Below are 12,191 nucleotides of genomic sequence, written 5' to 3' on the forward strand. Positions count from 1 at the left end.
ATTAACTGTTAATATACATACTAGAAATTCAAAGCACAAAGTCCTCTGTATATGTCTTGAACAAGAAATAAATAATTGTCTGATTGTAAGGTGTCATTACGTCTGGTCAGTTCTTACCTTCAGGAAGCACAATACTAAGTACAACCAATAAACATCACCTATTACTTCCTTCCTCAGGGAGGCAAGCGAGAGAGATTGGGGAAAGGTTAGTACGGAAGGGCAGGTAACTCAAGATCGTGGAATGAGTAACCTACCTTGGAGGATGAAGGTCTCTCCTCCCTTCTGCTTACAAAGAGAGCTAACTTTTAATCCTCATCTAAAAAATAAAGTTATACAATTAATTTTTTGCCATTTTGTCAAAAATTGACATTCTGACACTGTGGCAGTGCACAAAATACAAGTTACTTCTAGCAAGGAAGATAACAGCAACCACTCACTGTCATTAATGCTATTTATTTACACAAATCACATAGTTACCAGTTTGACAGATTCAACTCCAGACAGCTGTTCATATTTACACACATCAAAAAATGTTTTGCAACACCTCCTGAAGATAGACATTGACTGTGGATATTGTATGACAGACACGGTCCCTTTGACTGTTCAGAGACGTAACTAAACCTGCCCAAAACCTGTAAACAACCATGCATGAGCAGCACTTATTAGATGGAGGGGGTCTGACAGCTGATCAGTTCCAGTCATTCCACCAGGAAGGAGGTACAGGAATGGTTCTCTACCAGGGAAGTATCCAGGCATATCAGAGCGAACCAAAGCGATGTTATTCGGACATGCAAGGAGATACAGAGAGACAGGTACTGTCAATGACATACTCCGCTCAGGCTGCCCGAGGGTTACTACTGCAGTGGATGACCGCTACCTACGGATTATGGCTCGGAAGAACTCTGACAGCAACGCACCATGTTGAATAATGCTTTTCGTGCAGCCACAGGACGTCATGTTATGACTCAAACTGTGCGCAATAGGCTGCATGATGCGCAACTTCACTCCCGACGTCCATGGCAACGTTCATCTTTGCAACCACGACACCATGCAGCGTGGTACAGATGGGCGCAACAACAAGCCGAATGTACCACTCAGGATTGGCATCACGTTCTCTTCACTGATGAGTGTCGCATATGCCTTCACCCAGACAATCATTGGAGATGTTTGGAGGCAACCCTGTCAAGCTGAACGCCTTAAACACGCTATCCAGTGAGGGCAGCAAGGTGGTGGTTCCCTGCTGTTTTGGGGAGGCATTATGTGGGGCTGATGTACGCCACTGGTGGCCATAGAAGGCGCCGTAATGACTGTACAATATGTGAATGTCATCCTCAGACCAATAGTGCAACCATATCGGCAGCATATTGGCGAGGCATTCATCTTCATAGATGTCAATTCGTGCCCCCATTGTGCACATCTTGTGAATGACTTCCTTCAGGAAAATGACATCGCTTGACTAGAGTGAACCCAATCGAACATGCCTGGGATAGATTGAAAAGGGCTGTTTGTGGATGACGTGACCCACCAACAACTCTGAGGGATCTAAGCCAAATCGCTCTCTGAAGGTCTCACTGTATGGTGGTACAACAAGCAATGTGTGGTTTTCATGAGTAATAAAAAGAGTGGAAACGTTGTTTACCTTGATTTCTATTCCAATTTTCTGTACAGATTCCGGAACTCTCGGAACTGAGGTGATGCAATTTTTTTTTATGTCTATAGATTCCACTTGTTTCTGTTTACATTAATTGTACACTGTTTTCTCCTCCTTAATGGCAAAAGTTCCTTGGAATGGTGGCGCCGTCATATTTCCCACATATCACTATGTTGCACTGATAACTGATTGGGCAAAAAAAATTATAAAACTTTTTTGATGTATAAATACGCAATGTGTTTTATATACTTTTTACCATTACATGAACACAGGCTGCCAACAATGCAACATAATGATGCAGGAATTTCTATGTCACCACAACCACCATCACCACAACCTCAAGGAACTTTCGCCGCAAGTGGGGAGGGGGGGGGAACAGAACACAACAAATGTAATTTAAATGTGCACAGCTGTTTAAAGACAAACCTATCTGTTCAAAATTGGTAATGGCGCTATTTGTTTAAATAAATAATGCCATTAACAGTGGCTGGTTGTTGGTTTCTTCTCTGCAAGAATCAACTATTAACTATTTTTTTCTTTTTTCCTAGGTACACGACTGCAATCCTGGTATGCACCGAAATCCTGAGCCCACAATATACAGGAGCCCACTGATAAAATGGAGTGCAGTAGATAAATCACTAGGTCCGGATGGAATTCCAGTCGATTTTACAAAGAGTATTCTACAGCATTGGTTCCTTTCCTAGCTTTCATTTATCATGCAACTCTCGTCCAGCACAAAATCCCAACTGGAAAAAGGCACAGTTGACTCCAAGATATAAGAAGGGTAAAAGATCGGACCTGCAAAATTACAGACCAATATCCCTAACTTTTGTTTGCTGCAGAATCCTTGAACAAATTCTCAGTTCGAATATAATAAATTTTCTTGAGGCTGAAATGCTTAACGCCGGCCGAAGTGGCCGTGCGGTTAAAGGTACTGCAGTCTGGAACCACAAGACCGCTACGATCGCAGGTTCGAATCCTGCCTTGGGCATGGATGTTTGTGATGTCCTTAGGTTAATTAGGTTTAACTAGTTCTAAGTTCTAGGGGACTAATGACCTGAGAAGTTGAGACCCATAGTGCTCAGAGCCATTTGAACCATTTTGAAATGCTTATACCCATAAATCAGCATGGTTTTAGGAAGCATCGCTTGTGCGAAACTCAGCTTGCCCTTTTCCTACTTGATATACTCTGAACTGTGGATGAAAGGCAACAGCCTTAGCCAATATTTCTAGATTTCCAGAAAGCATTTGACATGGCACCCCACTGCAGGCTGTTAACGAACGTACAAAGAATAAGTTAACAGATGTGTGTGTGGGTCGGAGACTTCTTAAATAATAGAACCCAGTATGTTCTTCTTGACAGCGAGCATTCATCAGGGACAAGGGTATCAACATGAGTGTCCCAGGGAAGTGTGATAGGACTGCATTTGTTCTCTATGTACTTAAATGATTTGGTGGACAGAGTGGGTAGCAATCTGCAGTTGTTTGCGGATGATGCCATGGTGTCAGTAAGGTGTCGAAGATGAGTGACTGTAGGAAGATACAAGATGCCTTAGACAAAACTTCCAGTTGGTGTGATGAATGGCAGCTAGCCCTAAATGTGTAAAAAATTTAAGTTAATGCGGATGAGTAGGAAGAACAAACTTGTGAGGTTTGGATACAGTGTTGCTAATGTCCTACCTGACACAGTGAAGTTGTTTCAATATCTGGGAATAATGCTGCCAAGTGATATGAGACGGAACAAGCATGTGATAACTGTGGTGGGTAAGGCTAATGGTCGACTCTGGTTTATTGGGATAATTTTAGGAAAGAGTGGGTAACCTGTAAAGTAAACCACATATAGGATGCTGAATAATGCTCGAGTATTTGGAATCCCTACAAGTTCAGATTGAAGGAAGACATCAAAGCAATCCAGAGGCAGGCTGCTAGATCTGTTATCAGTAGGTTCGAACAGCATATAAGCATTACAGAGATGCTTCGGGAACTCAAATGGGAATCCCTCGAGGGAAGGCGACATTCTTTTTGTCAAACACTATTGAGAAAATATAGAGAACCAGTACCTGGAGCGTACTGCCAAACGATTCCACAGCCACCCAACATACATTGGCATAAGGACCATGAAGATAGATATGAGAAATTAGGGCTCACCTAGAGGCATATACAGAGTCATTTTTCACTTGCTCTGTCTGCAAGTGGAACTGGAAAAGAAATGACTAGTAGTGGCACAGGGCACCCTCCTACCATGCACCACATGTGACTTGCAGAGTATCTATGTAGATGTAGATGCATTGCGCATTAACACATTTTCTGCATTTGAAGGGGAACAACACAGCAGCAATCCATGCTGTGATGGTGGAAGTGTACAACAACAATGCACCATCATATATCAAGTGTCAATTGCACAGAATGAATAGTCAGTTTATCCACCCTGAAGAAATGCGAGACCTAGCACTCAAAGACCAGCATATCGCAGTCGAGGCAATAGTGGAAGAAATGAAAATCAGTCGGAGATCAGTTTTCAATAAGTTTCATAATATTTTGAAACTACAATGGTTGCCACTCACTGGGTTCTGCAACTGCTCACACCCATTCAACTCATTCAACACGACTGTTGAATTGAGGTAAAGTTGCAACTGCATGACGCCAATTAAGATTACTTCTTTAATCACTGTGGATGAGTGGTGTGTGGTATTACTATGAACCCGAGATAAAGGAGTAAAATAAGCAGTGGAACTGTGGATATCTGTTCTAAAAAAAAAAAGAAGGGTACCAACAGATTACGCTCATAAGGGACAAACCATCACAGGAGTGTATTGCAAAAATCTCCTGGCGAGGTTATAGGAAGCTGTCCTGACAAACTGTCATGGCAAACTGACTGAGGACATGTTTTTACTCCACAACAATCCCCCAGCTTATCACGCACAGTACACTGGCTGCTTCTCTGGGTTATCAAACTCCTAAATTCTCCTGACATGATATTCAGTCACCCCTTCCTGTTTCCTCAAGTAGAAAAAACATTGTGTGTTGGGCATTTCCAGAATGACAAACAGGTGATTTTGGGGGTAAAAGGTTTCCTGAATAGCCAAAATTCAGAGTTCTACAACTAAGGTCTCAGCCAAGTCATACATTGTTGGGGAAAAAAATTTAAAATTGTAGGCTGGAATATGTAGACAAGGATTGATACCATCAGCACATTTCATGGATGCAACTTTATAGTTCCGTCATAATTAATGCTTTATGAATACTCCTTGTATCTATCAGCAGTACTTGTAATTTCGCCTCCAGAAGGTGAACACTGGCCAGACATCTTGTCTCTGTATAATTTCACCACTCTGAAGTTAGTTTTCCTTCTGAAGAAAAAAAAAATGTAGACCCAGTGGAGTCTGCATTTTATTTGACACATTAGACTTGAAGGCTGGAATCAGTCACTGCACACAGGAATGTAACACTACGAGAAAGACTACCGTGCTGTAAGAATGCTTAGAAGCAAATTTTAGTATCACACTAATATCATCACTGAACTCTGTTCTAGAAATGCACACTAATCTCGCTGAAGTTACAGTGAAGCTCCTATTAAATAAATTTATTCTAAGTTATTTTGTTTCATTTCATTCTTGTATATTTTCTGGTTATTTCCAGAATCAGAAGTCTTAAAAAAAAGTTTGCAATACACAGTGTAAATGATAACTGTTTACAATGAATCACAGCGATGTAGGTAAAGCTGAGGGTAACAATTTTATACAGGGCACTTATGGTCCATCAAGTCAGTAAAGTAGCTCAAACTGCCCTACAAAAACTACCTAATTGACGGCACAAATGCTTCACCTGAGACTTTCATATTCTCTCACTCTCTACGACACAAACTATTTGTACTAGAGAAAACATGAATAGGACCTTTTTTTACAGGCAATTTAATTTTGTACTGGGATATGTTTCCACAAGAGTCTGCTGTTTTCGAGTTATTCAAGAAAAGCATATGAAAGTTACTGCCACACTTCTACGTAATGTTGAGTACAATCAAATGAAAACAATCAATTCAGTTGCTTGTTGGAAAACTACTGACTCATTTGGTTGTAGCATTACATATTGGTTGAATTATTCATTCATCCATTTGAGTGAAACCAGTCTGTGGGAGCAACCGAATCAAAACAGTCGATGCAATATGTTGGTGTTTTGCATACTGATGGTTCTTCATTCTCTCTTTTCAAGTGAAACCGGTCTTTAGTTTTATGTCAGTTGAAGCATGTATTCATTCATTCATTCATTCATCTGAGACCACAGTTTAGTGGTTTAGTTGACTGAATTATCCAGCTATTATTGTGAGGAAACCAGTCTGTAGTGTTTTCATTAGATGAATGCCAAAGTTAAAATAAGCAATAACTCATTTTATTGTGTATTGAAAGACTAATTCTCCTTTTCACCATTTGAAACTGATACATAAACTGTTGTGCATTAAACTGTCCCAGGTGCAATTAAAAACATCACATAACTAATAAAGCTTCGCTGCGAGTACAAAATTGAGCTAGCATATGTGAAGAGGAAAGGGTACACGCCAGATTTTTTGCAACTGTTTGGATTCTGTTTTACTGAAAAGATGCAATGATGTCCATTAGTTAAATCTACCTATCGAGCTAGTTCTTGAACATCCCGCACACTCCATGTCAGCATCTTGCCAGGGCCAGGGCCAGGCTTACAGCTGGCATGAGGACGTGGCGCAGTGGACAGTCGCCACAAGTGTAAGTCCCGGCAGTGTCACACTGCATTCGCACCAGCCACCACTCCACCTCCTCCCACCTCCTCGCGACAGCTGCAATCGTGACCCTGGCAGCAGCAGCAGGAGGAGTAGGAGGAGGCTACGGTGGCAGCACCACATGCCTGCCCCAATGACCATCGACCCCCACGGAAAAGGGTAAGTGAAATCGATCAAATGCAGAGACGGAGCAAAAACATTCATATAACAACCGCAGTCGACCCAGACTTGTTAGAGTCAGCTGTCTTGCATTGAATGGCACTCCTGAAACCCAGTGAGTAAGTGAAAACATTCATATAGCTGACATGGCTGCAGAGACTAGTTTCATTCGGTTGTTTCATTCAACTGAAAAAACCGACTGAAGAAAAAACGAATCCACTGACTAGTTGGTTGTTGGAAACAGTCAGTTGTACCAACATTATTCATACCCAGCCCTTCCCTCCCTTCCCCCACCTCCACCCCTCAAGATTTTAAGTATATTTTTCATGGAACTCCCTCCTACCACTGTACAAAAATTTGAGGTTACATGAATTATTCACATATTTGACCTCCTCTGGCCTTCACTGACTGGGCTTAATTGCATCACTTCCTTGGTCATGCACTTACAAACTGTAAAATTTATGTTCGTGTAAATTTTACCTCACAAATTTGTGAATGTTGAAGTGTAAAGTTAACAATTAAATTGTTTTATTTGCCTGCCTTTCTGAGTATAAATTAATGCACTTTGCATTGAATTGTCAACACAATTTGTCATTTTCAAGTGATCTGGTGGAGACTGACAAAGACTTACTCCATTTAACAATGTACAGCAAGCTGCAGCATGTTGTGAGCATGTGTCAAAATTAAGTTGACAGACAGACCATACTTTCTAGCAACAGCGCACTCACTGGTGGAACCATGGAACTTAGCTGTCCTCAGAATTACCACTTACTGCTGCCATTGGTACACACTGTCATCTTTGATTAAAACAAATGGGTACAGAGAAAGCTGGATGCCTGCCTATCTTGGATGTCTTGGTTAGATGAAAGAATGAGTTCTCTCTGGGGCTTTCAGTTTATTGTAAGCCTATTCATACAGATTCGTATTTGCAGGCATCAAATTATCAAAAATTGTATCACCATCTTGAAAAAAGAAGTTAAGCTACATAAGTTTCCAGGTACATGGCTGCAGTACTAGAACACTACGAAATTCCTGTGACACAGTACCAGAGCATGCTGCAACATGAGCGAAAGCACAACAGCACAGCCCATTGACGAAGTGGAGTATCATGCAGTTTTTTCCCCCCTTTGTAGCGTCAGAAATGTTGGAGCTGTGTGAATCCAACCCACATAGTGAGAGAAGTTGCCAGGATTCGCCTTACATAGCTAAAACATTTCCATTGCTGTTGAAAACTAATCATCACATGATCTACTATATCGACAGGCCTGTGCTATTTCATTTTGGCTCAGTTATCAAAAAGTGAAGATACTGTAGTGTAAGGATTTCAATGTGTACCAGTAGTGCAGAAGTGTACCTGCAAACAAACAAAAAATTAATTATATAACTTTATGCATGTCAGGTGATAATTAAAACTTTATGACTACCTCTGTTATAGTTTATGCTCTTTCTCAATTCATAGTCTACAGTCCCTAGCAGTGCTAGCTCTCATCACAATGATTAAAAGATTCTTTTTCGTTTTTTGCATCAGTTTTGTTGGGGCAGTATTCAAATCAAAGTTATGTATGCTTCTACAGCTGCTGGAATGTTCTCCAAGGTGACTGGCTACCAACTGATGAAGATGTGTATGCATCAGGCATAAGCTGGCCTCATTCATTTTAGAATGCATATTTACATCCGTATCTACACTCTGCAGACTGCTATGAAGTGCATGACAGAGGGTACTTTCCATTGTACCACATATTAACGTTTCTTTCCACTCTATGTGCTTATGGAGGATGGGAAGAGTGACTGCTTATGTGTCTCTATACATGGCGTTATTTGCCTAATATGGCCTTCACTCCACAGTGTAGGACTGAAACAGCAGTATCTTCTTAATATGTAAAAGTTGAATCATCACTACTTACCTCAAGCTGGCAGCACAGGAGAAAGGAGACTTCTATTATGCTAGGGTATGCTTCCTTATGGGGGCAAGGCAAAAAGTTCTGTCTAACAAAGATTGCTACAGTGTGACATGTTGCACATGTGGTTCAACTGCTCACTGGATAAGTCTCAGATTAAAAACCAAATGGTCAAGGATGCAAACCAAGTCAGATTGTTTTTCCTCCAAATTTATTTGTACATAAGGAGACTAGGACAAAAAAATAAGTCCATTTTTCATCCAAATAACAGTCTTTCTTTGCCATACCAAGAGCTCCTCACTTTGTTCTTGCACTGTTATTACACAGTCAATGTGAATGACCACTGAATATTTTTGATTCGTTTCTTAATAACTCTCATGAAAAATTATTTTTACTGGCTAAGCATAATTACTGAGAATTATACTGTACCATAGTGAGAGATCCAACGTAGCTCCCACCAATGACGTAATTGTAAAAGTATTGTAAAATGAAGTACCACACCAGGGATCCCCACACCATGATGTGGTTGAACACTGTCCAGTAAGCAGTATCTAAGGCAACCTGAAAAGGAAAGGAAGCACACAGTCACACTTTTTAAGGAACCATCAATGAGCTGAATTTAAAATCCCAGGACTACAGCCACGAAAAAAAGTAATAAAATTAATGAGCTATAGAAATCTGAATTACTGGAGGCTGCACAAGTGTCCTAGGTTGTTGGAGCTCCAATTCTGCTGTAATGACACAGTAATATGTATTCCAACAATGAAAACTCCAGACTGGAATAACAACTACCCTATTCATGATATTGTTTTAATACATGTTATATGTCCACCACTCATCATTAAGTAATTCACATTTAAGTAGTATTCCATTATCTTCTTAAATGTAAATAGCTTTGAAAATTACCTTCACTATCCAATAAATGTGTATAAATAGACTTTGAAAGATAAACTATTATATTACTCTCAACTCACCTGTGCTGTGACCACAATAACAAGATCTGTGGCAACAACACTCCCAAGGAGCATGTGATCTGACAGTACATAACCATTTGGTGAAACACCATCTTTGTATGTACCTGAAACAAAGCACAAAATCAAGTTCAGCACTGAAACTGACTTCTTATAAGAAAATGACACTTTCTTCCACATTTGATCAAGCATTCTTCTCATATGAGCGTAACTATTTTTCTTACAGGTTTGATCAATGGATTAAACTGTTAATTCGTAACAAGGAGCACACACTCAACTCATTATAATTTTAACAGAGAGAATTAATGAACTTGAACTTGTTGACTGAAGTCTAACTAAAAAAGCTATACCTGCACACCTGATTTCAATGATAAAAAGGAACAAAGTCAATCTTATCTAAAATTGCATGGTCTCCTAGTTTCGCTCAAGTTATCATAAATTTAAGATATTTCAGATTTAGTCAAATATTGCGAAACATTCTATTAAAACGGAAGTACATACCATGTATGAACCAGTCAGCATGGTAGCACATTTACAACTTCTCCCTAAAATTTTAAGGAACAAGTTTCACATTTCACAGAATCATAAAATCCACACCATGTTTGTCTCATAAAGATTTAAAACAGAGACACCAAACAGAGTGAGTGCTTGATGTACCTAGATCTTGTGGACACGGTCAAAGAAAACAACAGAGCAACCATGGGAGACCCCCTGTTAAGACCCATCTGTGTTGTTGTTGTTGTTGTTGTTGTTTGCTGCTGCTGCTAGGTGAAAGTACCTGGCACATTAGGTGAGCAGCAACATTCAGTTCTCTGTTTCCAACTTTTTCGGTTTGCAGCTGAGCTGTAATTTTCTTTCTATTCTTTGCACCAACTTCCCTAGTTGTCTTATCAGGGTTTGAGCACTGGTTTCATTGTGGGCTGCTTGGACTTATACCAAATTCTAGCTATGGCTTCCTACACCTTTATGGAAGGGTGGGGGAGGGAGTGGAGTCAGCAGGAATTAAAAACCAGTACAAAAACTATGCAAAAACATGAACATGTGGAGAAGAATAGTGGAAGACAACATCATAAAAAAAAGTCTAATAGCTACTTATCTATGAGTAGACAGAGAGATTGCTCAAGTTGTTTGGAAAATCAATCAATCAAAGTGAGCGCAGCTTAAGCTGCCCCTGTTGATTAAACTACACACCACTCTAGTTTTGACAATCTCCTTTATTACACTGTCCTAGAAATTCATCACCTGCATCATGATGCTAGCTGGAAAAACATTGTAAAAACATCGTTTGCAGCCCCACCAATTCCTTGTCAAAATGTGGCTCTTGAGTGACATATATTATAGTTAATTTTGATACGGTTTCTCTCTTCACTGCAATCCAAGTTTAAAAGTCACAATGGAAATAGAACAAGATGGTTTCTAGGGGACAGTGTCTACATGAGGCCCACCCATATCAACCACTTATCTACAGGCCATGAGTCATCCCCACCCATCAAAGAGAAGCTCCATACTTAGCACACTGGTCCACTGAACATGTACGCTCTCTGACGAGTGCCCTGCGAAATAACATAAGACTTCTGACAGAAGTTTTTAAAACTAATGTGCACTCAAAATATTATACTGAACATGTACTACAATGCAAACTGGCACTGCCAACAAAAGGAGATGAAACCAATGAACAAACTGCCAGAATCTTATGGTACCTTTTCCAGGAAGATAATGAAAATACTTTGAAAATATGGTTCAAATTTATATATCATTTATTCAAACAAAACTAAAAATTCTACTGTGTTATGTGAAAGATAATGTAGGACTCCAAGAACTAGGAAAATACCACAAACTGTGTGAACGTGGTACGTCGTACACTGAAAAAATTATAAGAACTTTTGAACAAAGACATTAAGCACAAAAGGGTTAGTTCCACCTTGAGCAACCAACTGTATTAGTTGTCGCTAAACACTGCCTGACCTGTGTGAATAACATGAAATTTGAAAATACCAACATTGTTGTGCAGTTGACAAATTTGTGGGACCATTTAACAAAAGACGCAATTGACATTTGAGTGGCCTGTAATTTAATCAACAAGAATAAGGTGTAATATAATCAACAAGAATAAGGCTTTGGCTTAAGCAAAACATGGTATCTAGCACATAATGTGCTTCAATCAGATAAGGAAACATTTCAATGTTCTCTTGCCATCTGTTTTGAGTTTCTGCGAGTCTGTTTTATTGTTTAATCATGCCATCAAACATTCCCAAGGGCAGTGTTTGATTTGCACAAAAAAAGTGAGCAACAAAATCAACTCTTGATGCCTGATGAGAACAACTTGGGATGTTGTTCAAATATTGTGGAAAGGGCAAATAACCTGACTGCAAGTCCAAAAAACTTTTAAATCATGAGTTCTGCTGAAGAAGGATCACACTCAACTTCTTGTTTATGTGCATATCCAAGGTTCAACAACTCCTCTAGAAACTGTCTTTGCTCATCTCATCATCATCATCTTGGACAGTTTCCAGCCACTGGCTGGGTCTGTCGGGAACACAAGCCTCTCCACCGTGTTCTGTCTTTCCACCATTCCCCCTCTTCCACCTTCGTCCAGTTCTCTCCTCTTCTCATCACACATTCCTTCACTCCCTTCACCCATCTATCTCTTGGTCTTCCTCTGGGCCTCTTCCCCTCCAGTTGCAGATCAAACATCCTCTTTGGAATTCTTCCCTCATCCATTCTCTTCATGTGTCCATACCACTGCAGTCTTGATTTTTCTA

At 40.0% G+C, this 12,191-nt stretch overlaps 1 protein-coding gene across 2 annotated transcripts in view; it reads right to left on the reverse strand.

The window, feature by feature from the left end:
• The window catches only part of LOC124804712 (phospholipid-transporting ATPase ID), a 538,289-nt gene that overhangs the window by 12,783 nt on the left and 513,315 nt on the right, over positions 1–12,191 (reverse strand). For both annotated transcript variants that reach the window (XM_047264976.1, XM_047264975.1), the window contains exons 20-21: positions 9,433–9,536; positions 8,888–9,019 (exon numbers count right to left, since the gene is read on the reverse strand). In XM_047264976.1, the coding sequence (XP_047120932.1) occupies positions 8,888–9,019; positions 9,433–9,536 (236 nt within the window). The remainder of the gene's footprint in view (positions 1–8,887; positions 9,020–9,432; positions 9,537–12,191) is intronic.

The sequence above is a fragment of the Schistocerca piceifrons genome, chromosome 7 (genome assembly GCF_021461385.2).
Source record: "Schistocerca piceifrons isolate TAMUIC-IGC-003096 chromosome 7, iqSchPice1.1, whole genome shotgun sequence".
Classification (NCBI taxonomy): Eukaryota; Metazoa; Arthropoda; class Insecta; order Orthoptera; family Acrididae; genus Schistocerca; species Schistocerca piceifrons.